The sequence below is a fragment of the Apis florea genome, unplaced genomic scaffold (genome assembly GCF_048593485.1).
Source record: "Apis florea isolate Af1SG1 unplaced genomic scaffold, ASM4859348v1 contig_2350_pilon, whole genome shotgun sequence".
NCBI lineage: Eukaryota > Metazoa > Arthropoda > Insecta > Hymenoptera > Apidae > Apis > Apis florea.
This window is the reverse complement of record NW_028256565.1, coordinates 8397687-8424212: the sequence shown is the minus strand read 5'-3', so window position 1 is coordinate 8424212 and position 26526 is coordinate 8397687. Positions and strand designations below refer to the sequence as shown.

The following is a 26526-nucleotide window of genomic DNA, read 5'->3' as shown; positions in this document are numbered from 1 at the left end:
TTTTTCTAATTTTTCTAATTTTTACGTTCCTTCGGGGAAAAATTTCCAAAATTTTAAACATCAATTCGTCCAACATTTCGAAACATTGTAATTTCTAAAAATTTCAAAAATGTACGATATCTTTTTTTTTTTTTTTTTCAACTATTTCACAAACATTACTCGTTCTCGACAAATGGAAGAGAAAAATACGAGCAAGATCTCTCGAGGGACGAGGTGTGGAACGAATTCTCGTACAACCTGTTCTGATATCGAACGGTGTGTCGGTGGATAATTGCTTCGAAATTGTTTCGTTCGGGGCCATGGTGAAAACCAATTTAAGGTTCAGCTGCGGGTTAACTACTATTTTATTATTCGAATAATCGGCAAAGACAGGCGAGGAGAATGAGAAAAGACGCTTTTTACGATGCGTAATTGTACGAAAACATGATCCGGTGTTAACAAGTACGCAACAAAGAATCTCGAGTTAAATCGTATCACAGCCTTATGTTTCAACTTTGACGAAAAATCGAGATTTCTCGAGAATTGGTTAACGCACAGGCCGAATAAATCGCGGTGTTGTTATCCAACAAAGCAAAGCTGGCTCGACGAAGAATCGAAGATTTTACAAGCTTGACATTGAATTACCTGTATAATTCTTTACGCGCGTCGATCAATTTTAAAATAGCAAAATTTCTATTTATAGTAATGATGAAAAGGAGAATTAAACGTTGAGCAAGTAATTTCTCCACTCGATTTTTATCAAGACAAAAATATTAGAAAACTTATGAATTAATGGTTATTAACTTTCTGGACACGATTTATCTCTTCAAAAATTCTCAAATCTTGTTAAACATAATGAAAAAAGAAGAAGAAGAAGAAGAAAATAATGGCTTTAATTGCAAATTGTTATTTAAGGTTTTCAAATTAATTCAATCGTTAAGTAATTCTAGAAATTCTCAAACGCGACAAAAAAATGCACTTTCGAAAATGGATACAGCAGATTTATTGAACATCACAAACAATCGTGTTCCAAATTAAAAATTCCAACACTACGATACTCTTTCATCGTTCTTCAAAAGAAAAAAAAAAAAATCCCTCTCCTACCCGTCGTCCCCCCCCCCCCCCAAAAAAAAGAACCACGTCCCACCCATCTCTCACTTTCCTTCGTTGTAAATCGATCCTTTTGCTCGAACTCGGAAATCGGCCGCGAAAAAGAGCGAAAGACGAAATCGAAAAATTACGATTCCCTTCGCGACTCGGCGCATAAATTACACCGGTTCGTCCTCCCTTGTCGAAGAAACCCGCGTTTTTAATCCGCTTCCTCGGACCTCTTACAGAGGTGTTTTGCAATCGCGTCGAACCAGGGTTTTATAGTCACCCACGTCGCGGACGTGGCGTTATTATCGTCGTACATTCTCACGTTACATCTCCAAGCGCACGGCACAGATGCTCCGAGCTGGAGAAGAAAAGCTCGCGCGCGGAAACGCGCGCTTCGTCGTTCTCCTCTCGGTGCCCATGTGCTCTCCCACGCTCCACAAAAAATCCAGTGGTACGTACAGCTGTATATGAAACTTATTTACGGCTTGCAGCCGGTCATCTCTTTTTCTTTTTCTTTCTCTTTTCGCGGCTGTCAAGGGAAAAAGCGAAGGGGGAGGAACGAAGCTTTGAAGCTCGATACGATTTCGCATCTCTAATTGCGAGGGGGGATGCAAAGGGAATGAAAATATCCTCTTCCGGAATTGAACAACCTTCCTCGTCTTGAACTGATATTCTGAGATTTTTTCCCCCGTCTCGATGGAGGCGGATTGGAAGCGTTATCGTTTGTTCGAAAGCTTCATACTGTGGATGGACGAATGGTAATGGTCGCGTGTGAACGTCTGATTTTACATTTTTTAAAATTTTCTAATCTAATCTGTCTAAATGTCGTAAGAAATTTATGCGTTTACTTATCTGTAAAAAGGATAAAAAGTATTTGAAGTAAAATTCAATATCGCGATATTTAAAGAACGATAAATATAGACAATTGAAACGTTGCAAGAAGATCCGCAAGAGGAGGATCTTCTCTTTTATGAAAATTTAAAAAGTCCAATTTATTCAATTATTAACGCGAGCAACGTACGAGGAAGATTGGCAAAATTTTCATCGGATTTGTTCTTCGGGGCGTTTTAATTAAGAGGGGTGGAGGGCGGCCTCGATTCACCCCTTCGTGACACGCGATCCAAGCGCAAGCAAGATTGATCGGGCAGCTGTGTGCCGATCTTCCAAGATCTCGAATAATTATCAATGACTCACTCCGTTTGAATACCGCGATCACAAGGGGTTGGAAGATGGCTAGAATTGGGTCTCCGCCAATTCTCTCACAGCAATATAAGCAGCGATCACGACGATATAGGCCGCGATAAATCAAGTAATTAAAACGTTGCTGCCTAACGTTGGTGACTAACCACCGGCCATGGTGGCAGCCCAGCTGCTTAGAAACGGTTTACATCATCGGCCGACACACGCGATCGACCGCCAGACCGTCGCGTTTCAATTGCAATTAAATTCCGTCCAATGAATGCCGGCCGCAATTCAACTTACACTACCGGCTTTCTACTTTTTCCCCCGTTTTAATCGGTGGAGTAAGAGTCACGGATTAACCCAGTTCCCGCGAGTCGCGTCGAGTGTCTGTCATTTCGAGGCTGGTTTATTTGCGGAACGTTGCCTGATGACCGTAGTAGGCCTCATCGAGACGTTTGATGGCGCGATGCTATACGCGCTGGAAACGGTGATTGGACACGGTGAGTCATATCACTCGTCCAGCCTCGGATAACTTCTAATTATCGCGAGACGGTTGCGTGGAAATCGGGTGATTTCGAATGGAATGTCACGGTGAAATGGTTTATTAACGATGATCTGGAATTCTTTTATATAAATGAATAAAGATATAGTTTCATAAAATTTATCTCTGAATTCTGCATATAGATTCGTCAGAGAAATAGGGAGCGAAGAATTTTCTATAAGAAATTTTTTATCCTCGAAATTAATAATTCCGTTTTAATTCCAGATACCTTCGTAACGCAATTCCTCGAGTAAATTCCAGATACCGAAATTCCGCGTGTAAATTTGAATTTTACGAGATTTGGTTAGAAATTATCACGAGCGGGGGACAAATTATTTCACCGTCCATTTGGCCGGCCGTGCTCATTCCAAATGTGCATTTAGAGTCGTGGGCGAACGCCGTGCCACAATTACACAAATTATGTCAAAGAATGCGTTTAACCCCTCGCGATATTCCGCCGTATGCTATACGCTGCATTAAAGCGGGACGATCGTTCAACCGTTTCTGACATCAAAGCGGGGACCTTACAATTGCTAAAGGTTTACGACGTTCCACGGACGGCTGGCTAATTTATGCTAATACGAGGTGGTTACGCGCCGAGGAAGTGCAACGTCCGCACCTTTGCGGCTTGACGCGTCGCCATTGCACAAAGATGTTGTGTCCAAACGATCGTGGAAAACCGGAGAGGAGGAACAGCTTTTATTCCTTAACGATTCCATCTTCCCTCCTTCCAATTTTTTTATTTTTTTATTTTTTTTTTTTTTGAAAAATCGAACGTATCGAGATTCGTGAAATGTCAAATGTAAATGGATGAAATGTTTGAAAGCACGAAGAGAAGGTTCACGAGATTTCCAAAAATCTAAGAAAATCAATCATCAATTTCTATTAATCGAATCTTCTTCAAGCTCTTGAAGAAAATTTCATCAAATCAAGAAAATCGGCAAAATTAAAAATATCAAGATTCGATTAATCGTTCGATGTCCGATTCATTTGGCCAATTTGCATCGAAATCGAACACGGGTCGAAGGAATCCCGACACCGTCGATCACGCTCGTTTCTATGATCGATCCTGTACTCGATTAGCCGCGGCATTGGTTCCGGCGCATCGCACGTCTGCCGTGGCGAGATACGAAACGTAACCTGTTAACAGTGAAACATAATCCAATATCACGGGGGCAACGATCCGCGGGAGAGGCTTTCCACGACCGATCGAATAACCCTCACATCCGTGCCACCGCTTCTCCGCGTCGAGATTAACATAATCTCGATGACAGTGAATTAAGCTGCTCGATCGTGTACCCTTACCTGTCACCCTCGTCCACGATAAAACGATCGCTCCTTCCGTCCTACTCGGATATCTGACCGCATTCGAAAACCGTTCGCAACAAGTTTCACTCGTCCCGAAATAAATTTTGAAACGTTGGGTTTATTTATATGAGAAATCGATCGTATTCGTATTTTGATGCGAGAAAAAATGTAATCCTTTTAACACGCGTGATTCTTTCGAAGAGAACGAGAATTAATAAGCAATGTTTTTTATTCGTTGTTTAAAAAGAAGAACATTTTTTTTCAATGAAAATTCATTCATCGTTGGAAATTATTACGCGTATAAAACATATTTTCGTCGAATTATTTTCGTGGTCCAATAATCGGGACATTAGTGGTCAGATAAGCACGAATGGTTTTTTGGTAGCAACGTCCTGGCAATAACTTCTCGTTGCAAGAAATTGATCATTAATCAGGCACACCATGAATTCGTGTTATAGAGGGTGGGGCCAGAGTTTGGAACAAAAACGAGGATTTAAACGCATCGGCTCACCACATCCGAGCCACTTGTATTCGTGAAACTCTGGAATAGTTGGCATCGTTGGAAAGATTCACGCGCGGCATTCAAACCCTTTGGATCTTAACTTTTCTGGCAATCGTTTCTTAATTAACCAAAGAAACGGCGAGATTTCTTTCCGTTATATAAATTTGGATTAAACTCTTCGTAATTTAATGGAACGTTTCGTTTAAACTTTGCTCGCCCACTGCAACTGAAATTTGGTATATCGAATGTGGTTTTCTCACATCTCTGCTCGTACGCTTTCTCACCGTTGCAATTGGGACGACGAAATGGAGAAATAAAAAAAAAAAGAAAATTTCTTTATTATCACTCTCTTTGGATTACGGGATATCAATCTTCCATGGATAATTTTTAAGTCTTCGAAAAATATAACAATGTGCTAATTCAAGTATGCATATGTATGAAAAGGAAAATAAGAAAAAGTAGTGAATATAATGAGGATGATTGGCGAAAGTGAGAAGTTGAAAGTAGTTGTGAAAATAATGAGGCACGAAATTGATATTTTTCGATCTTATTCATTTTATTCCATTATTATTATTAAATATTATTTTTTCACGATACCTCTTGATATTATTCCTCGAATTTTGCTTCGTAAATATTTTATCAAATTTGCATATTTTAATATATATATATTAAAGAAGTATATATATATATATATATATTAAAGAAAAAAGTTCAGAAAATTATTAAGAGACGAAATGACGATTTATATTTTCATTGCCAGTCATTTAATTAATAAAAGAAATATATATATATATTTATTTCTATTTAACACGAATACTTATTTTTCTTTCACTTTGAAAAATAAATAATAATAACGATAAAAAAAATAACAGATTTCAAACAAAAAATTGGCTAAAAAATTCATTGCTTTTGACACAATATACGTTTTCTTTTCCCTCCTCATCGCCGTTCATTCTCTTTTTCTCCTGCTTTCACTGCCATTGTCAAATACATCACATTAACCCTTGCTCCACAAGAAAAAAGAAAAAAAACTCAACTTTCAAAAAACTTTCAACTTCCTTCTCCATTCGTTCGACTAATTATAAACCAAACCAAATATTTTTTCCTCTCTCGAAGGTGTTTACAATACTCAAAAAAAAAACACCATTATTATTCCGAAAATACCCGAAAACGTTCGAGAGATCGCGAAACGTGGCTACTGCCGTTGACCAGGCCCTCGAAATTCGGCGACGGTACGAGATTGCGGTTGGGAAGAGTTAATTAAATGGTTCGGGGAAGTTGATGTCGCCCGGGTCAGTCGATGAACCGTGAACGATCCAACGCGCACAACCACCACCTTTCCCTTAATAATAATCCACACGCACGGCCTCGAAATCGTGCAAACGATTTCGTCCGCTCGAGATCCTGGCCGATAACACGCGCACAAACGAATTTATCCGCTCCTCGTTGACGAGCCGTCGCTCCAACGTCGCTCGTGACGACGACCGCTTCATTTTTCTCTTCGTCTTCGCCATTTTGCACGAGGACGAGGGAATCGTCGAATCGGATGAACAATGATTGTATCGATTTGGCAATGATGATGATGGTATTTTTGAATCGTAAGATCGAAAACGTGGAATGTAATTTGGAAGTAATAAAGGAGCAAGATTTCTGTTGATAAATGGATAGTTTTGAGATTTAATTAGATATCGAGATTGAGGAGGTTGAATATTAAAGAGGAGAATTTGTGAAACTTATTTTTTATATGTGTAATCCTTCGAATTATTAATCCTGCTTTTAGTATAATATATTAAATTTTAATAGGTTTATCGAAATTCGATGCACCTATTTATTTTATTAAAGTTCTTTAAGGGAGAAGAATTTTATATCATTTTATATATCAGAAGAGATCGAAGTCTGTGATACATATAATTTATCATGAAATTTAATATTTTTAATTATCTTTGGAAACAAGGGGATATTTGTATTGTTCGTAAGATAGAAAATTCAGCATTGAATTTCTAATAATAAAAATGAAAGAGTAATAATTTGATGAAAAATTTAATAATAATTAATATTCTGAATTATACTCACAAATAATAGCAATCACAGATTATCGTATTTCTGAACTATTTTTATCCACAAACCACAACTTGGCTTTTGTTTTTTTTTTTTTTTTTACATTTTATTTACTATTCCACCAAGATAAAACTTAAAACTTGCTTCTATCTACTTTTTCCAACTTGTATCGGAACCACCGGAGAAACAGCCATGTATAAAAGGAAAAACGAGCGAATTAACGTTCGTGAAACGTAAAGAAAGAACGCAGATCCAGAAAACAAAAGACGTAATTGCGAGAAGTACTTGGCCACTAACTTTTCGAACAACTGTTTTATCTCTCCTCTTCTTAAGAACACGTTTTAAGAAAACACAGGAAAAGCGTCGCCGGAATAATAGGAAGATCTTTAAAGGAAAATATTAGCCACGCTTTTCTGCCGCGTGAGAAGTGAAGAATGTGGAGAAATTAGCCTCCGTGCTAATTTGAAAATCGCACGCAAGGCAACAATACGTTTTTGTTTATTGAAAAAAAAAAAATGTTACGATAAAAAATATAGTCTATTAAACGAAACATAAAATCTCTTCGTATTGCTTTTTTTTTTTTTTTTTTTACGAGTTGGATAGCTGTGAAAGCGAGAAAAATTAAGGGGGCTTATAAAAGGGGGATTTAATTACTTCATTTCTAATCCATCGTGACTAATAGGTAAGGATTTCTCGTAAATTTTTCGTTATTGGAAAACAGTGTTTATGAAAGGTGTTTTTGTGATAGAAAGTAAAAATATTTAAAAATAGATTCACTATCTGAAAATAGTGAAAAAATTTATACGTGCCGAGAGAATTGATTTGTGATACAACTTTGAGTGGATCTTGAAGATAAAAATGAACATAAAACTTGATTGAGATTTGTTTATAAATTATAAACAATTAAATTTTGCATTAAATGGAACGAGATGATGATAAAACGAAAATATGACGAAGACGGAGCAATAAAAATCGATTTTTTTGTGTTTGTTTTGACTTTTAGAATCGACTATATAAAGGATATATACCACGAATATATCACCATATTGTATATTGTTTCGTTTAATATCTTCATTCAGAACGCTTGTTACAACTTTTATGATCTTTTTTATATCAGCCATTGAAATTTCATTAAAAAGAAACGTATTAAGATTATTGAATCGTATACATATTTTTATCCGATTCAAAAATGATTTCTGTAAAATGCTATTATTAGTTCTAGCGGAACAAATTTTGATAATTAAATCATTTTCTCCTCCGCTCATTCATCATTTTCTTTCAACATAAACCACGCTCAGATTATTTATACACCGGTATCTTTTCACACTCTAAACCTAGTATGAGAACGTAGGTCAGTAGTCACGCAAGATTTTCTCTTCCATTCATTGCAAATGTACGTGACAAGCCCATGCTTTCTTCCTTTTATTATAGTACACATATTATTCCAAGTACCATATCTTAAAGCTCTTTTATTTCTTTCTTCTCTCATAATTCTCTGAACCTACTGATCCTTCATGCGTACACCATAAACAGAAAAACACCGTACTGCAATTACAAGTGCAAAGAAAACATACTTTCTCCGAGCCACGTGACGACTTCCGATCATCCACGTTCCCATTCGAGAGGCTAAGTACCCATTCGATTTTCAATATACAGACTTTCGAGATTATTTGCATTCATCTATGGCGATTACCACACTTGACCTACCAGAAGAATTGCAACGAGATTTCTTCAACTTCTTTCGAAGATCGTTTAACCGGATAATGGACAGTAGACATTGATGATGGCAAAAAGTCAATAAGATTATTAGAATAAGTCAATAAGATCATTTCATGCTTATGAACTTCCAATTATATTCATGTTCCCATTCAAAAAATTAATTAAAAAATTAATTTAATTCTCATAAAATTATCTCAAAATTATTCGCTTTCTTAAGTTTTTCATACTTATTAATTCCAAATATAAATAATATTTTATCAAATTTTTTCACTTTTTCTTTAAGAAAAAAAAATTCTTCCTTGTAAAATAGAATAATAAACAAAAATGATGTGCAATTTTTCAAAATATATTAAATATCTGATATTGGCTTGGATATTTCCGGAATTAACTATCTCTAAAATCTCAAGATCATCTGCAGTTTCGAGTTTCGATCTATCTACAAGAAGATTTTTTCGATCTTTCAACCAGCCAATCTTCTCTAATCAGAATCATCCGAGTAAACTGTGTAAAACAAACCGATAAAAAGCGATAATAATAGGTGCAATTTTCTCGATCTATCAAGTTAATAATCTCGTGATTTTTCAGGTATCCACACAGGCTGGATTTAGAAACGTAATTTCCAGATGTCGGTCAAAATATCGACGCGAGCATGACACGAATATGACACTTGTGAAACAGATACGATTTTGGAAAATGAACGAGGCTGGTATTTTACGCGTTCGTGGATATTCTGTCACGCGTGTTACCGGATTGCGGGATATTCTTTCCCCCGAGCGAGTGTAATGAAATCGACGCCGGAAATGAAATGGATGACTGTCTCGAAACGTGGATGATCGAGGAACGAAATAATAAATTTGACGGGGGATTTTTGTCCGTCTGGTCCTACTGTTATCATGTAATGGAGGATTGCAGTGCGTTTTTATTTATTGGAAGGAAATTTTAAACGATGTACGATTATCTGATTATTATCTATGATTATTATTTGAATAGAGAAATCATAGATAGATTAGATTTCTTCGATCGCATCGAAAATAACAAATTTGCATGAACACGATCTAATAGAACAGAAACTTCTTTGACGATTAATCAACCCTCGTTTCTTCAAACAAACTCCCGCAGAGTTTGGTCCCAAGACAAGAATATGTGAAAAGGAAGCACGTTCGAGAAGCGAGGCATCGCGTAAAAGAGCTAGAGGGGTAACACGATCCGGAGTTATTCCTCCGGTAAGTTATTTCTCGTGTAAGACGGATGCGAGGTATAGATACATGTATGAAACAACAAAAAAAGGAAAAATCCACTATGCAATCAGATTATAAGTCCCTCGTTCTTTGACTTTCTATCCTCTGTTCATTCTATCATTGTCTTCCTTCTTCGGGAAGTATGTCTGGGATTTTTAAAAATTTTTTTCTATATTCCAGTAGTAGTTTTGAATATAAAAATGTGGAAGGATCGACGAGAAAAATTATTTTAGTGATTAACAAAATCGTTGCGAAACGATGAATTGAAAATGTTATTGATAATAACATTATTAATGATCATATTGATTAATCCTTTGATGCTCCTATTCGTATAAATAGACAAAACTAAATTGATTTCATTTGTGCAAATTCATGATAAGAGCATAGAATAATTAATTTTAATATTGACATCTTTCAATAAAATAAATTTATACGTTATACTTAATATATTACTTAGTACAATATTTATAGAATGTAAATTTATAACGCAAATTTTTAAAAAGTCGATTTGAAAAAAGATAACTAAACTGAAATGATTAATTTTATGAATAAAAAATATAATTTTAAAAAAAATGTATTCATATATGTAATTTCATACATGAATCATTCATGTATGTATGTAAAAAATTGAAATTGAGAATTTGTTGTGATATTTCGATAATTGATTTATATTCCATATTAAAGAATTGTTTATATATTAAGATTTATTATAACGATACTGTAATCTGTTTTATCATATCGAATCGTTTCAAATTTTGTATCGAATGCGACAAGTCACACATAACCTTTAATTCGGAGATTAACGGTTAATAATTGAGGCTTGTTTGATACATTCTACTTTCCACATTTTCATATTTCGTATAAATTGCGTTCATTAAGATAATCAGATATCAGGTGTCGCGATTCGAATCATTGATTGAAAAGGAAAACGATAAAGTAAATAAAACAAATAAAATACTCACGTGTTTCGCAAGAACGTCGTGCAGGCATAATCCTATAATAAATATAAGAAGCACCGACGACCTGAAACAAAAACAATATTCACCTTTTACTTTATCATTTAAATAATTCATAGTTAAGAATGAATCGAAAATTTCTTCTTTATTAATCTTTTTTGAAAAGAAATTTTATGCTAAAAAATAATTAATAATACATTAGATATATAACGACAATTATAAATAAAGAGAAGTATGATAATTATTTTTCATTATTATTAAATTTCATGCAGATATAAAATAATTTTCATTTTAACGTATAATAAAGAGCTATTGACCTGGAATAAAGTATAATCCTGAATTACAGGTATGTAAAACTGGTATGTTATACCGAATTGCATGTTTTTCAAGGTTACTATTAGCTTATGCTTATTCTATTATTATATTTTATATTTATCAAAGCTATTTTATAATACCAGATATTTTACATTTTTTATCATTTTCATATGAAAAAATAATAATGAATTAAATAGAAATAAATACACGTTCAACGTATTTTCTTGAATCAAAATCTAACCTAACCTATACGTATAAAAATAATTAATAATGCAACAACACACAGAAAATATAAATTTCTATCAACATTTTAAATTATACATTACAACATTTTTTTCTATTTACCTAGTACTTTATAACTTCCATTTTCATTAAACAGAATAAGAAGAGACGATAGTTAATATATCAGCGTTAAAACAATCACTTGTCGCGATCAATTCACATCTGTTCTTCCTTCAATCCGCTTATTCATCTATACGAATCAATCAACCGACAAGTAATACCACCAATTAAATCAGCCAAGAAACCGCAAGTTAATTATAAGCTGAGCGGTCGTTTTCCACGATAAATCAAACGCAACGGAACTAAAGTACGCGAGCCGGCGCGAGGAAACTGGTCGCCGCCATTGACCCAGACTTTGATTCTTGCGTGAACGCCGGAACGAGTTTCACCGCGAACTTGTCCCGCAAGTCGTTACGTCACTCTTGGTTAGACAGTTACATGCGCCATTACGCGAACGCGTCTTGATCGTCATTGATATTGTTGATATGATTACGACTTCGAGATAAAAGAAATGATTTAATTTGGAGATTCTTGAGTTGAATTTGTTACGAAATTTTGATACAAAACAAGTGAATAGGTCTATTAATGCATTAAATGTGACATAGGAAAAAAGGTTATGATAATTTTTTGTTTATGGTTATATTTTTGTTTCTAATTCTATTATTTTTACAGTGTTAAATATGTTTTTTTCATAATTTCAAAAAGGAAAATAAGATTTATTGAAATACTAAAAATAGATATTCGTTCTGCTGATTCTTTTTTAAAAGTGGGACACACGCTAATTTGACTAAAAATATATATATTTGTAGAGTATAATTTTTTGTATAAACCGTTTTTATAGAAATATGTTTTCAAATTTATGTTTAATTAGATATTATAGTAATGTAGAATTAGAAAATAAACTAGGCCAAGTATCTAAGAGTTAAATATTCTAAGATTTTGAAGATCTATTATACAAATTTTTTTATTAAATGCAGAGGAATAAGTGTGTTTTATATTCAACCAATAATAAATGATCAGTATGCAAATCTTAATTTAGTTTTAATTCATTCAAGATTTTCCTATAAATCCTTAGAGATTTAAAATATGAATTGGATTTTAAGTATCTTAACCATTTTGAATATCCAAAAAGAGATTAAAGAGAAAAGAGATTAGAATAAAAACAATACAAAAAAAATCGCGTATTTTATTTTCCAAAACCCAGTGCAAAGTGCATAACAATTATTTCTACACCTAAAATTTAAATAATTAAACAGACAAGATATCATTTTCGAGAACAATGACTGAAATCTTTTCCACGTGCTACGAAACCGGAACGAGCCACTGGGTAATCGAGCCGATACTTCTCCCCCATCCGAGAATTTATAGAGAGAACAGGCGAACCATCACGCGCTCGTTGTTCCCGGCTGTCGTGGACCACGCGATAAATTATTTCACAGCAGCCGCTCTCTCTCCCGCTATTTACATGCGAGCACGCGCCGAGGCTGCCGATAAATCTACCAACTGTCTGAAATTGTATGAATTAGTCGCGATGCTCGCTACTTTCTCGCCTGATTTATCGGACGGTATCGTCCTGCGAATCGGATAGCGGATCTCGTGATACGTGAGCTCTTTGGTTACCGTGATTTCACCGTGTTACGGCGTTAAAAACGTCCCCGTTTTTAGAAGATTTGTTGTACGAAGCAATTGGAATCTATCTATGGAGTGGATTATGGATTAATTCTGTTGTACATGATGGTTTGATGATATATAATATTGATATATTAGCTTGAGAAAATTTTTAAAACAAATATAAAAATGATAACTATTTTTGATCATTATATTTAAATAGTTCCTGAAATGGAATCCTCTAAGAAAAATTTAAATAAAAACTGATAAGGTTTATTAAAAAATTGAATCTATGCACGAAATATTCAATTGAATTAAAAATCCTAACAAATAATTTACTATGACTTTTCAATCAACCATCATTTACCCAGTTACAAACATTACAATTATTCAACAATTACTATGCTATCACATTATTATCTCGTTTTCCAAGAAAAATCAACTTATTATAGAAAATGAAACTACAAGCCTATAATCTAAAAACCATAGATTATCCATTCATCCCAATCTCGTTTGAAGAAGACTGTTAGAGCGCACAACATTGAGTCGTGATTATCGATACAAAAAGAAACGAATAACGAACGAAAAAGAAAAAAAAAGAAGAAGAAAAACGATGATATCTTCAATCAGTGCAACGACTGTTGTGTCGAAATGTGAATGAACGTGTTTTTCTGCTGCATCGACGCGCGTCGTTGCGTAAGTTCTTTGAGTGGGCGTCATTCACTGGTTTGGAACGTTGCCCGGGAACTGGCGCGAATCATTCGAATCGAATCGTGGCGGACAGAGAGAAAAGGGAAGAAAGAGGGGGAGAGAGAGAGAGTTATAGAGGACGTATTCTGCTATCGGTCGGAGGACATAATATTCTGGTGAAAAATGGCTGGCCGGTGCTATTGGCCGAGAACAATGCGAGATGTCGTGCCGTTTTAATGGCCGGCGAACAACAATCTTGCCCCGGCCGGATATAAATTGCTAAAAAGCTCGTCGCCCGTAAATTCCGCCACGCAGCTTCCTTCGCGAATTATTTCCGGCATTCCCTCTCCCGGCTGGTTGAAAGGGGATTTATCGTGCGGTGAATTATGCCAGAAGGGTGGAAAAAAGAATGTTTGTTTCGGTATATTTTTTATTTCCTTTTCATCTTGAAGGATGAAATTTGAATTTTTATGAAAGATATCTTTACTGCTTATTAATGTTTTTAATGCTTTTTTAGATATTTCGCGGAAATTAAAGTATTTCCACCCTTCTGGCTACCTTTTGTGAAAATTCATTTCAACGGAATGAATCGAGGCAACATATTTATAGTCAGCTTATAATACGATATTTAAATGATAATTACAAAGTCTGTTTCTCGATAGAATTAAAGGATAACCTATCGTTATTTACTTACAATTAGGGAACAACCTAATGCATCCATTTACCTCGCTTACAGATGAAAGTTTTATCCTCTGAATATTCTCCTATATAAGTTTCACGAATATCCACTCGATTTCCATCATAATTTTACGTCTACGTCTACGTCAATAAATTTCGGCGAACTAGCGGATATCTCCTTCAACCCACAATTACTTTGCAACCGGTCGCAGATGCGAGCGAGGTGCACTTGCGCCGAGACGATTGCATAAAACATGACAGTAATCCACAGGGGGATCTACGAGGGCGTTAATTGGAACGCAGTTTTCAAAGGTCTAATTGCGACCGCAAAATCCTCATGATGTTTCTGTTCGGGCGTGAAACACCATGGCGCGTAACCGGTTTCACTTGAAACACAACGACTGGTTTATATCGTATCCTCGGCCTTGACGTCTGGATGCTTCGTGGGTGCAGTAATTGGTCCCAGGTGAATAATTTTAATTGGGTGGCGAACCTGGAATTGATGTTAAGTGGAATTAAATGGCTCCACCGGGAGGCGTAGCGATTCTAACGCCGACCGATTATGAAATTGCGAATTGCGATGCAATTTCGCACTGTGACTGCTAAGATGTAAATTCAATTATTTTTTTCACTGCTTGAAATTTATATTTTGCGTTTCTTGCATTTTTTTATTTATATTATATATTATATAATATATATAATATAAATTCAAACATCTATATAAGATGGATAAGATAATACAATAAAAAAAGATATCAAAAATTCACGATTTGAAATCGTTTTGAAGATATGTTTTAGAATCATTAAAGATCAATAACAATTAATAAGTAAAAAGGTAATTAAAAAAAAATTTTCTATAATCTTCAAAATAATTATAAGATATAATTGTTAAACATCGCATTAAATTCGATTTTAGAATATTCCATTATACCTAATTTTCAAGAATCGACAGTTCATGCTCAATGATCCTTTAGTTCAGCATTTTTTACGATTCCAAGAAAGGGCTAAAGCTTATAAAGCAGGCAGCAGTTAGTAACTGCGAAATTTATGGTTCGAATCGAACGAGATTCGAAACGGCATGAATATGTAAAAGCAATGCGATCAACCGAACTTCTGCATCCAGAACGCTTCTAACAAGGACCTCCTACAAATAGAATTCGTTACAGACAAGACAAGTTCTTCAACTTACATCACTTCTATTCTGTTGTTGAGGTCAGAACAATTACAACAATTCTACGAGTTTATGCAAATGTTGCCTTCTAAATTATAATAAGATCTTATATCCAATTTTCGAAGATCCATTCGATGGATATTCTATTAAATTAATAATTATTTGTTATAGGAAATAACTCTAATCTTTTACTGAAAACTCATATAATTTGGAATTTAAAAATAAAGTAATTTATTCTCGTAAAAAATTGAGTTACTTTAAAAATAAATAATTGATATAAAAAAATTTGAAATTAAATATATTTTATCCATGGAAGAATTTTAAATCGAAAATATTTATCGTTCTAATTTCAAAAAGAAAAGATTCATCTTCTCAATTTATTCATTCTAGAATTATATAATGACTGATATAATTATAAATCAAAAACGAAAACCTAATCTATTCTATCATTTTCACGCCTCTAACCTATAAAAATACACGTCATATTCAATCCTGACCACACATAGTATTAATAATCGATAAATCAGTTAAAAAGCGATGCAACGAAGCTACTTACGTATGGATCTATGACCGCGATCAGATATTGCGTTGCATTTTTACAACTTTCAGTATTCTGCATATCGATGCTACTAATGAGCTTGTTGTCCACAACCTGGATTCACCGCGATTTCATCGCGACCGCTTCTTGAATCCTTTTCTCCCGTCGTTTATCGTGATTCTATTCTGTCCAGCGCACAAGCAATTTGTGGTTTAGGTATCCAACTTTCGCGTAGAAACGTGCCACTGTTTGTGTAGATGTTGACGAGACTCGGAATTAGATAACGAGGAAACGTAATTTCGGTTCGTTAGACTGCTAATTTCACAATACGAATCGTTCTGTGACTTGGAAATCCGAATTTCAGAAAAATTTCTATCGAAATTGTCAATTCTCGCATCAGATTTAGAAAAGACGCCATTTTCTATGTTAGAATGAACGTATCTGACTTCAGGTTGAATCGATAATCGAAGATACAAATGAAAAGAATTGATCGATTATTTCGAGTTACGAGATATTGCGATCTCGTCCGATCCTATCCGAATTTTTCCGAATCATCCCGAGTTCGTAATCCGTAAAGTTCTTGAGAGTTACATTTTAACATATTTTTCTCGGGATATAATTGTACAAGAATAAAAGATACTTTAAAAAATGAAAGTGAAATTGTGAGTGCATATAATGTATATCAATAAATAAGATGAACAAGTGTTTGGTAAATCATTTAATAAAGCGGTAAATGAAGTGGTAATCGAGCTACGTGTTGAGCCAAGAAACTGTGAATTCATTTTAAAAGTGTAATTCTACACGAAGCATCGGATTAAACGATCAGCAACGCTGCTAATTCGTTAATCATAAATATTCAAGAGTCAATTAACACGGATACGAGGGGTCGTGCACTCTCGCCGGATCAATTAATTATCGATTTCCATTACGCTTGCGTAATGACCTATTAACAACGCACGCTCGAGATCCTTCGGGCCGAAACTTCGATTTTAATGTCATGATTCGTGAACCTACGACTTATCCCGAAATTATGCTTTATCGATTTTGTGTTTAATATCAGAGATTAATATCAGAGTTCTGAAAATTGATTTATGGATCGATATCCTTTTGGAGAAAAAGAGAATTAAAACCATACTCATTCAATTACAATTCACAACAATTCACTCACGTTGCAAACATAACCTAAACATAGGATAATCATCTTTCACTGAACTACACCTAACAAGCAAACAATTCCGACGTTCCACATATAAATGTAAGTCTTTTTTATCTTTTTTATTCAAATTTGATTTAAATTATATCATAATCTCATAAAATTATTTTATAATCCATATGTGGCCCGTGTATCGTATATTCCAAGTTTGATTAATTAATAACAAAAACGTGAATATTGTCGACTATTCAATGAGTTCGAATTGACAGCGATCAAGCGGAATCTCGAGTGCATCCTGGTTGATGCACTACCTTTCCAATGTAACCGTGTCTCGTACAATGGATAGGTGCGTCCTGTCAACGGCTTCGGTCAATTACGATCGTCTGAAAAACAAATGGCCCGGTTTTGATAATAATTAACGACACGGTGATCGGTTTCTCAAAACGTCGACCCGATCGTTTTATACGGACAATTCGCGATGAAATATTTCGCGACGATTATCGAGTCGAAGCATAGTTTCGTAACGGTACGGAATGAAATATTTCACGATGATCGTTCATCTGCGGCCACATACAATTTTCTCTTATTAAATTTTTAATTTTTATAGAAAGTCAAAATGATAACGTATGCGACGAATTATATTAATACATTAATAAAAATGAATCTATATTTGTTATATACTGTATTGATTTTAATTTCATAATTTTGCTTCTCAATTTTGGTAGATATGGATTATTAAATGATACTTTATGTTGTTGTTAATCAATCGATTTTAAGAGGGTTGATAATCGATGATTATTGATAATTTTTTTTGACAATTATAGAACGTGAGTTATTTTTGTTATTATAATATATGAAGATTTTTAAAACGAGTCGACACTTGTTACGCGTCCTCGTATCATATCGCCATTGAATATCAGCGTGGACGGGAAATGTTGCATCGTATTATGTCGTTGTCTATCAAATTATGATTCAAAGATACGTAACAGAATTGATTTGTCGGTTTTTCATCGTTACATCAAAGAAATGATACATTATACAACGAGACGTATCCAGTTGACGATTTTTATAAAATTTATATGAGAGGTAATTTAAAAAAAAAAATAAATAAACAATTGACCTGCTTTTTTATAAATCAATGCAATGTATCATATTACTGAGAAATGTTACACGAGGATACGTAACAAGTAAAGTTATTTCATCAGAATTGTTTCGAAATCGTAATTTCTTCTCTTCATATAAAATGAATATTTCGGCGATTATTTGATGAAGTTTTGTTCTTCGATCGATATATGATATAATAATGATTAAGAATCGTGTTTTCATTGAGTCGATTCACGATTTTCGCAATTCGGAATGGAACGAGATTCGAAGGTATATGATTTTCGAGGTTCGTTGAACACGTGCACGCACGTAATTCGAGCGTCTGACTGAGACGTGTAATTTTCACGATTGCAACGAGGAAACTGATCCCTTTTTACTGCACACACTTGCTCCTCCCTGTGCTTGATCAAGTGTAATTACTGTGAATAATGCAGCGGGGTGTTAACAGTACGAAACCAGAGTTATGAATCTTGTTCGATGTTGTGTAATTTGCCGGCAATTTGCTGAGAATCTTCATATACACACTACCCGTATGTATGTAACGATATATATATACATTTATTACAAATCCTTTTTTCCATTATTAGATATAAATATTAAGTATAAACTAATTTGCTTTTTTGAAAGAAATTTCAAAGTTTATTTATTCAAGTTGCATATCACAGTAATACATATTTGCATAAATCACGCGATAAACTTCGATCGTCGTCATATTTTTATTTCCTCGATTCGATGAATTTATTTCTTCTTCTCATTGATATATCAGGTGTACGATAAATCAAATAAGTAAATATGAGAGGCAGGTTGGAAAAATATAACAAATACAGTAATGTTTTCTCAACAAAGATTAAAAATTGCTTTGTCATCCGTAGCAACGTTTTTCTTTACCACGAATATAAACAGAACACAGCGCCTGTGTATTTTGTCAGCCACTGTTCTGAACGTAACCAATTTTCTTTATCACTCTATTAACAACAAATAAATTACTACATAAAATTATACAGATGGAAGTTGTTTAAAGTTTTCACAAAACAGAAAATATATATATATCTATTATAAATATCAAATTAATCTTTCTCAAGAATAAAATATACAAAAATCATTATATTTTCCCGTAAATTATGCGAACACGAAAATATATATAATCATTGATTCGTAACGCAATCCTTTTCACACGTTATATTTTTCATTTCACACTCCTCCCCTTCGAACAATATTTCACGGGGTATTTAACGGATTAATCGCGATCGAAACGAAACCACCACAAGCCCTAGCAATTACTATCGATTATTTTCCTCGTAATTTACGATTTCCACTCCCTCCCGCCGATCTTTCGAGACAAATTACCCTTAAACATTTTTATGAATACGTATTCGGCCGGCTGGGCTCGTCGTTTAATCCGTCACGGTTAATTTAAGTGGTGCTAGCCTTTTTTTTTTTTTTTTTAGAGAGAGCTAACACCTTATAACACTGCGTCGTCTACCATTTTCACTTTCTTTTTTTTTCCCTTTCATTTTTAAACGCACAAAATTCACCCGAGAAAATGGATCGAGACACGGTGTTAACTTCGAACTCTTTAACCGGATAGACGGGATCCCCAGGAACCTGGCAAGTTTAATATTTTATCGAGCACTTTCCGCTTCGCCATATTCTTGGACATTAAAAGCGCATTTTTCCCTGTAAACGTTGATGAAATGCGATAAGCATTACTTGATCTCTTCCATATCGGTGTGGAAAGTGGTTGCAATACAATAGGAACGAAAAAAATATAACATCGAACCTAATTAGTCTCGTATCCTTTGTTCCTATCGCTTGTATCGATTCTATTGTATTAACATTGAGGTAGAAATTTTTGTTGCTTTATTTCTTATACAATAAAAATTGATAAAACTAGTACCAATTCGATTTCATCATAATAGAATTTTTCGTTGGTTTATTTTTTTTTTTTTTTTCTTTCTGGAAAAAATATAAATTACTTCAATTTATGTCTCAGAAGTAATTCCACGCTTCAATCCGACACTTTCATTAGAACAATCAGTAAATGATATTTCCATCTCCACCTTCGATACTTTTACAAATCAGATCCTTTCAGATCCTCTAGGGATAAAAGTTTTACGGATCCATATTTCGACGATAAAACTCCAACTCGAAGGTACGTCATAAACGTGTTATCAAATTGATTTCACGGAACATTCGATCCTTCGAAAGTACGTGAACTCGAAAATTTGACCCACGATTTCTCGACTCTTATCTTTCACCGCGCGCATAATCGCTTCATTATACGGCCCAACTCCTACCACTCGCTCGATTCTACGTGGGGGCCTGCCACCAAGAACCATACCCTATTCCTGCACGAAAAAGAACGCGAACCTCGACATTAGCCGGTTATCCGAGCGAACAATCTAGCCGCTGGCCGATCCTTGGCAACGTGCCAACGCGATGCTCGAAATTACGATGCCTCATAAAATCGCGGTTAGAACTCCCTCGTGCACGCGAATTCCGAATATCTTGTTCGCGTTCTGCCATACGACCGCCAATAATTCGTACTTTTGGCACCTTTTCCACTCCCCCACGTGTGCGAATTTGAGTTACGGTTTTACCGATTTTTCAGTAAATATCTTTGAACATATTTCCGAAATTATCAACTCGAGTTTCAAAAAAAAAGTTCAACAAAGTAAAAATTAATACTCCGTTCACGTTAGATCCATAACCTTCATATATAGAATGCATAACAATCGGTCGATTATTCAAAAACACACGCGAACTGGAAACAATGGCGGAGAAGAAAATGGACGAGGCTTTGTCAAATATCATGCGATCCATATATCCTATTACGAAAATGAGCATCTTATTATACACTGCCCAGCTCGAACCCGTTCCAATTCCGCAATTACTATTAATCTCGAGCATCGGTAACCGGCAACTCCTTTCGAGAACAATGGAGTATGGCCCATACTGGATGCGACTTAATCCCGTTCTCGTGATACAATCGCATTAGGATTCGCGACGATATCCCACGCAACAACGTCCCGGGTCAAGGAGGAAGAAACGGAGGGAATAGGTTCAGAATGCGCTCTCGAATCCTCGAGGGCCGAGGCTAATAAACGAGCTTCGTTACGGCGAGTTGGCTTAATTGAAAGCTGAAATACGGTGGATCGATCGTTCTTCTTTTTCTAGACTTACCCTCTTCACACTTTGTACGCATACTTAATCCTTCTTGCCCTGATCCTTGTTTGGAAAATGATTTTTGCCATCTTAGAGATATTTTTATGATTAATTTCAATCCCCAACGATCGAAAATCCTTCCACTTTACGAGTTCCAATTCACCTCACGGTTTCTTTGCCCCGTATGGCAAAAAGAAAGGAGAAAAGAGAAGGAGGCAACACGAGACACGAACAAGATCCACCTGAGAAAGGAAAGGGGCACAGGTAACGCAGCGTCGCTAATTGGCCCGTGTCGCCAACCCGACAAGCCTCACTTCCGTCCAATTGCCAATAAATCCTTGGCTTTATTCTCCTCTCTCTCCTCCTCCTCCTCCTCCCTCCCCCCCTCCTCTCCCTCTTGTCACCGACGCGAAACGTCGTTGAAATCTCGCGAGGAAATCACCGATCAACTCTCGCATGTCGGAAACGCGGAATGACAGAATTCTCCTCAGTGGTCGTCATTAAGGAATTGGATACGCATTCTTCGGCTGATGATTAATTGCGGATGTCCCCTCTCCCTAACCCCACCATTCCGATTTTCCCATAAACTCGCACTCCATTCTTCCTTTCCTTTTCCCCCCCGATTTTGTTTCCTTTCTCCCTTCTTCCACTCTCACCGCTTCCGCCAATCGACAATTATTCGCCGTGACGCTCCAACCGGAGCCATTAACGGAGAGAATACATTCAGTTGTGGCAAGGCTGGAGGAGGCGGTTATTACGAGGCACCGTTTCTTGGTCAAAGATTCTTTTCAAGAGGAAGAGAGTATCCAGGGTCCTGAGATTGCACTCCCGATGAATCGAGTTTTGTCCAGCGAGCCACGTCTACTCTTTTCTAACCCCCTCGCGCTTTTTGCCCTTTTCATCTTCGATAAATAAATAGAGGAATAGATCTCGTCTTCGACGAGCTTAATCTTTCGATACTACGGCTATAATCGGTATAATCTGCATAAGATGTTGTACGATATGACGAGTTATCGCGATCTTTCTGTAGAAATATAATATCGATATTTTCTTTTTAGGCGTAAATGCGACCATTGTCTTTCTAGTGCATATTTTTGGTGCGGCGGGAGAAGTTAAATTTCAATCCATTTGGAATTAATTGTAATCTAATCAGGTCACACACGTTATAAATAGTAGAAACTAGAAAAGAAATTCAAATTGGAAGAATCGTACGACACGGATAAAACTTGCAAACATTCTTTCAGGGATCTTGATAAATCTTAAGTTGGCAATGGAAAGTTAATAAATCGCCCGTATCGAAACAATTAAATTTTAATCCATTTGGAATTAATCTAATCCCGTTAGGTCTCTTTTGGGGATATTAAGTGTATCAGGTGTTTGGAGGAGATTAACGATTAGAAATGGTAGAAACAAGGAAAAAAATTCAAATTGGAAGAATCGTACGACACGGATAAAACTTGTAAATATTCTTTCAGGGATCTTGACAAATCTTGAGCTGGCAGCTCGATGCAATGGAAAGTTATCGCATAAAACGATTTGGCAATTTATCAAATCTAGTAGAGAAGTGTTCGCGACTAATCTTAAACCGTGACTAATGAATTTTTGATCACGATCGAGATTAACTACAATTCTCTCGTCGAAATTTGGAAAGAAGATCGGTGGTTGGAATCAACCCGTTGGAAGAAAACGCGAACAGATGTCGTATCGAGGCCGGGCGCAATATTTTCGCCGTGACAAAAGGGAAAGAATGGCGTGGAGCCAGTGGCTGTGCATTGTTGTCTGCTGGCCGAGACAAAGAAACCGATTTCAAGGGTCTCTTTGCCGATGGGAGGATGCGAACGATCCATCCTCTCTCCTCCCTCTTTGTTTCTCCAGGAGTTGCTATTTTATGCGCTCCTGTCGTCGCAATCCTACTCCGACTGATGAAACTTTCCATTTCCATTCGTCCATTCCTTGTTGCTCGATACAGAAGCTCGTCCTAATCACCATCTTTCCCAAATCACGGTGTCGTTTTGGATCTGGCCAGCCTTTATAACAAGGCTGAATAACCATCCTGGGGAATAATCGCGATTGTTGGACGAGCTGTTTCCGACGACAACACGAATACATTCTCGAATGTCCATCAGAAAGTTTTCCGACAACGAAGATTACACGCGTGTATACAATGGACGAGATTAGAATAACATTCGTGATCGTGATTTTCCAATTAAACTTGCTTCGACTCGTAGAAAATATTCGTTCCATCTTATTACTACGAGAGATTCACCTTTTCGACTAGCAACACGATGAGATATTAAGAATTCTTTCCGAAGAAAAATAAGGATCCGATGAAACGTTTTGGTCGAAAGAAGAAAAAAATTGAACGAAATGTTGGAATATTTTTTTAAACAGTAGAAACGTGGTAGTGTTAACTAGAGTTTAACACCAAACTGTCTGTGATTTATTACAGTATTTTTTATTTAATTTAACTTGTTTAATTTAACTGCGAACACGATCGTATGTCATCGTGTATTGCACGAAATGACGCATTGCCAAGTCTAGCTTTTGAAAAGTAACCAAGGCAGACTCGAGCTTCCTGAATCCTGCAACTTGTAAGGTTTCAGCATCGTTGGAAACCTGTTAGTGGATTTCGACTTTCTGCCTAGGTAAAGAAGCACGAAAAGGTGTTCTTTATTAACCTCGGCAAAACCTTCCAGATATACTTGCTTTAAAAATAAATTCAACCAACCCTTTATAATTTCCAAGAAACGAAATTAACGACATCGAAGTTAAATCTATTCCCAAAAACGGAGGAATAATTCTTTATATTTTGGGGAATATACGTAAACGTGAAACATCGCGACAATCTTCCTCTTCCTCTCTTCAAAAAAATAAGATGGCGCCGATTTATTCCAAGACAAATTTCATCTTAAGACAAAAAAATGATAATTCCGTGTTTTAGAATGGAATCGATCGAGATGATTTCGACAATCGATGATGAGTTTAAAGAGTTACGAGCTCGATTATACGGGTTTTGTAATGCAGCGAAGGTGGACAGAGGCGGAATTGCGGCTAACATTACTCACGAGGTTCGAAAGCACGTCCAGTTTCACGCTCGGATGCCGTAAAAACAAGTGTTCCGACCGCAGCCACGTGAAAGAGAAGGGAAAACAAAGGGATGCATTCGCGAATTCTAGCCTTGGTGTCTGGCGGTGAATGCCTTTGGAAAAGATATCGACGAGCCAGTTTTATTCTCTTCGAGCGGAGGGCGTTGTTCCTGATTGAATTATGAAACGACCTCGTAAATTCTCGAAATGGCCGATGCCGCGTATATATTTTGGAATATTTAACAATTTTTTTTCTAAAAGAAAATTTTGACTTTTCCCAAACGAGTCTTAAGTTAATTTAATTAATCATTGCTGAATGCAAAAGGATTTTTCGCGCGAGGATGATTAAGTTGAACGACGAATGAATCAATGGTTATTTCCGTTCGAATGAATTTTACAATTTTGATAATTGTAATAAAAAAAATACGATTTAGCGTAGATGTTATTAATTTATTCGCGAATCGAACGAAACTGAATCCTTTATTCGAAGAAAAAGCTTTGGAAAATTGAAAATTTGAAAGTTTAATGAAAACTGAAGAGCCGTGTGTATTTCTGTATTCCATTTTCCTTGCAAGGCGGAATCGATTCGAAAAAAAAGTCGGATCGTCGAAGCTTCTTCTTACGTATTTATGCAAATACGGGTTTATTTGTGGAAAATTGTGCTGGTCGATATCCTTGTAGAGTTACCCCAGTAGAAACTCAATTTCCAGCTGTGTTTCCGCCTAAACGTATCCCGAAATATTCTTTCTTTGATGTGGCGCCCTTTGAACCAGGCGCGACCAGCTTTTAAACAGAAACTTCGTTAATTTCATTCATAAATCGCAACAAATCCCGGCATTGCATTAACTGCACAACCGCGATTCCATTTTCTCCTTCGTTCAACTCGTTGGCGTTCTCGGAACAATAAACGATGAGTGCTTTATGGCTCGTGGTTAATGGCCAATTTTTCTTTCTCTTTTTGCTCCAAACTCACGAGGTCGACGAAACCGAAACTTCTCTCGGAGAGAATCGAAATAATCCGAACGGACATCCTGTGATTAATTATAGAGAAAAATGCAAATTTTCGAGTTAGAAGAATTCCCCTTCGATGTAACGAAATCATTTTCAAGAAATTCCAGAAATTAAAAACGTACACGAAGAATCGGAAAGAGATAATAATAATAATTCGAAGAAGAAAGTTTTCGACCGATATTTCTTTACTTGGCTCGAAATTCGAACCAACCAACGAACATAAAATTTAACAAAAAAAAAAAAAAAGAGGAACTGTAACAACACGACCGCGACAATTAAAAGATTAAAAATTCATTTAAAAAACAAGAAGTGGAAGAAGAACGAATCGCTCGTTCGTGACAATGAAACGGATTAAACATTCGTAAAACGGAAAAATAGAGAGAAAGAAAATGGAGAGAGAAAAAATTACAAAGAAGGAAACTACGAAAGTATTACTTTCATTCGCGTTTCTTTGCCCAACTCTCAATTTTCAACCCGTTTGAATACATCGAGAGACGAAACCAAGAAAGGAAGAAAAGAAAAGCGAGGAGAGGGGATGAATCAAAATTAAATCTCGGTACAATTAAAAAATTACAAATTCAAAAGAAGCGAGAGAGAAAGAGAGAGAGAGAGAGAGAAGAAAAAAGAAACCGCCAAACGACGAACCAAGTTTTCATCCACGAAAAAGCTTCCCTTTCCCCCGACACGCGATTCCAGGTACCACCATAATATATCAAATTCCCTTTTTTATTCCCCTTCTCTTCCCTCCCCCCCTGTCTCTCTCTCTCTCTCTCTCTCTCTCGTTAACATTTTTGAGTCACGCGTGTTATATTAAGCTCGCAAGAGAAAGAAAGAAAGAAAGAAAGAAAGAAAGAAAGAAAAAAAAAAATTACGGATCGAGTAAACGTGGTCCTCCTCCATCAAGAAGCAAAAAAATAAAAGAAACAAAGGAAGAAAGAAAGGAAGAAAGAAAAATGATGAAAAAAGAGGGGGAGGGGAGGGGAGAAGAGAGCACGAAGCACGAGAAAAGAGATCCGTCGACTACCAAAACCGCGTCGGTAGCCCCTTTGTCTCTACTCTGGCCTAATTGAGCGGAACCCGGCCTATCCGTAGGTAGAACAAGGCTTAGAACAGGCTTCGAGGGTTCGATCGACTTCGTTTCTCT

General features: G+C 35.9%; 1 protein-coding gene and 2 long non-coding RNA genes across 7 annotated transcripts in view; 1 reads left to right on the top strand and 2 right to left on the bottom strand.

Annotated features, from left to right (window-relative positions):
* Positions 1 to 26526, bottom strand: part of Ppn (proteoglycan-like sulfated glycoprotein papilin) — a 126020-nt gene that overhangs the window by 33585 nt on the left and 65909 nt on the right. For all 5 annotated transcript variants that reach the window (XM_086904500.1, XM_086904501.1, XM_086904502.1 and 2 more), the window contains exon 2: positions 10588 to 10648. In XM_086904500.1, the coding sequence (XP_086760626.1) occupies positions 10588 to 10648 (61 nt within the window). The remainder of the gene's footprint in view (positions 1 to 10587; positions 10649 to 26526) is intronic.
* Positions 14077 to 16337, bottom strand: LOC100867820 (uncharacterized). The gene is made up of 3 exons (XR_015291038.1): positions 15882 to 16337; positions 15086 to 15298; positions 14077 to 14647 (listed from the first exon to the last, which is right to left on the bottom strand). It is a non-coding gene; the product is annotated as an uncharacterized LOC100867820 (long non-coding RNA).
* LOC147658184 (uncharacterized) overlaps positions 16446 to 26526 on the top strand; it is a 56122-nt gene continuing 46041 nt past the window's right edge. Inside the window, exon 1 of the long non-coding RNA XR_015291039.1 lies at positions 16446 to 17118. This is a non-coding gene — a long non-coding RNA (uncharacterized LOC147658184). The remainder of the gene's footprint in view (positions 17119 to 26526) is intronic.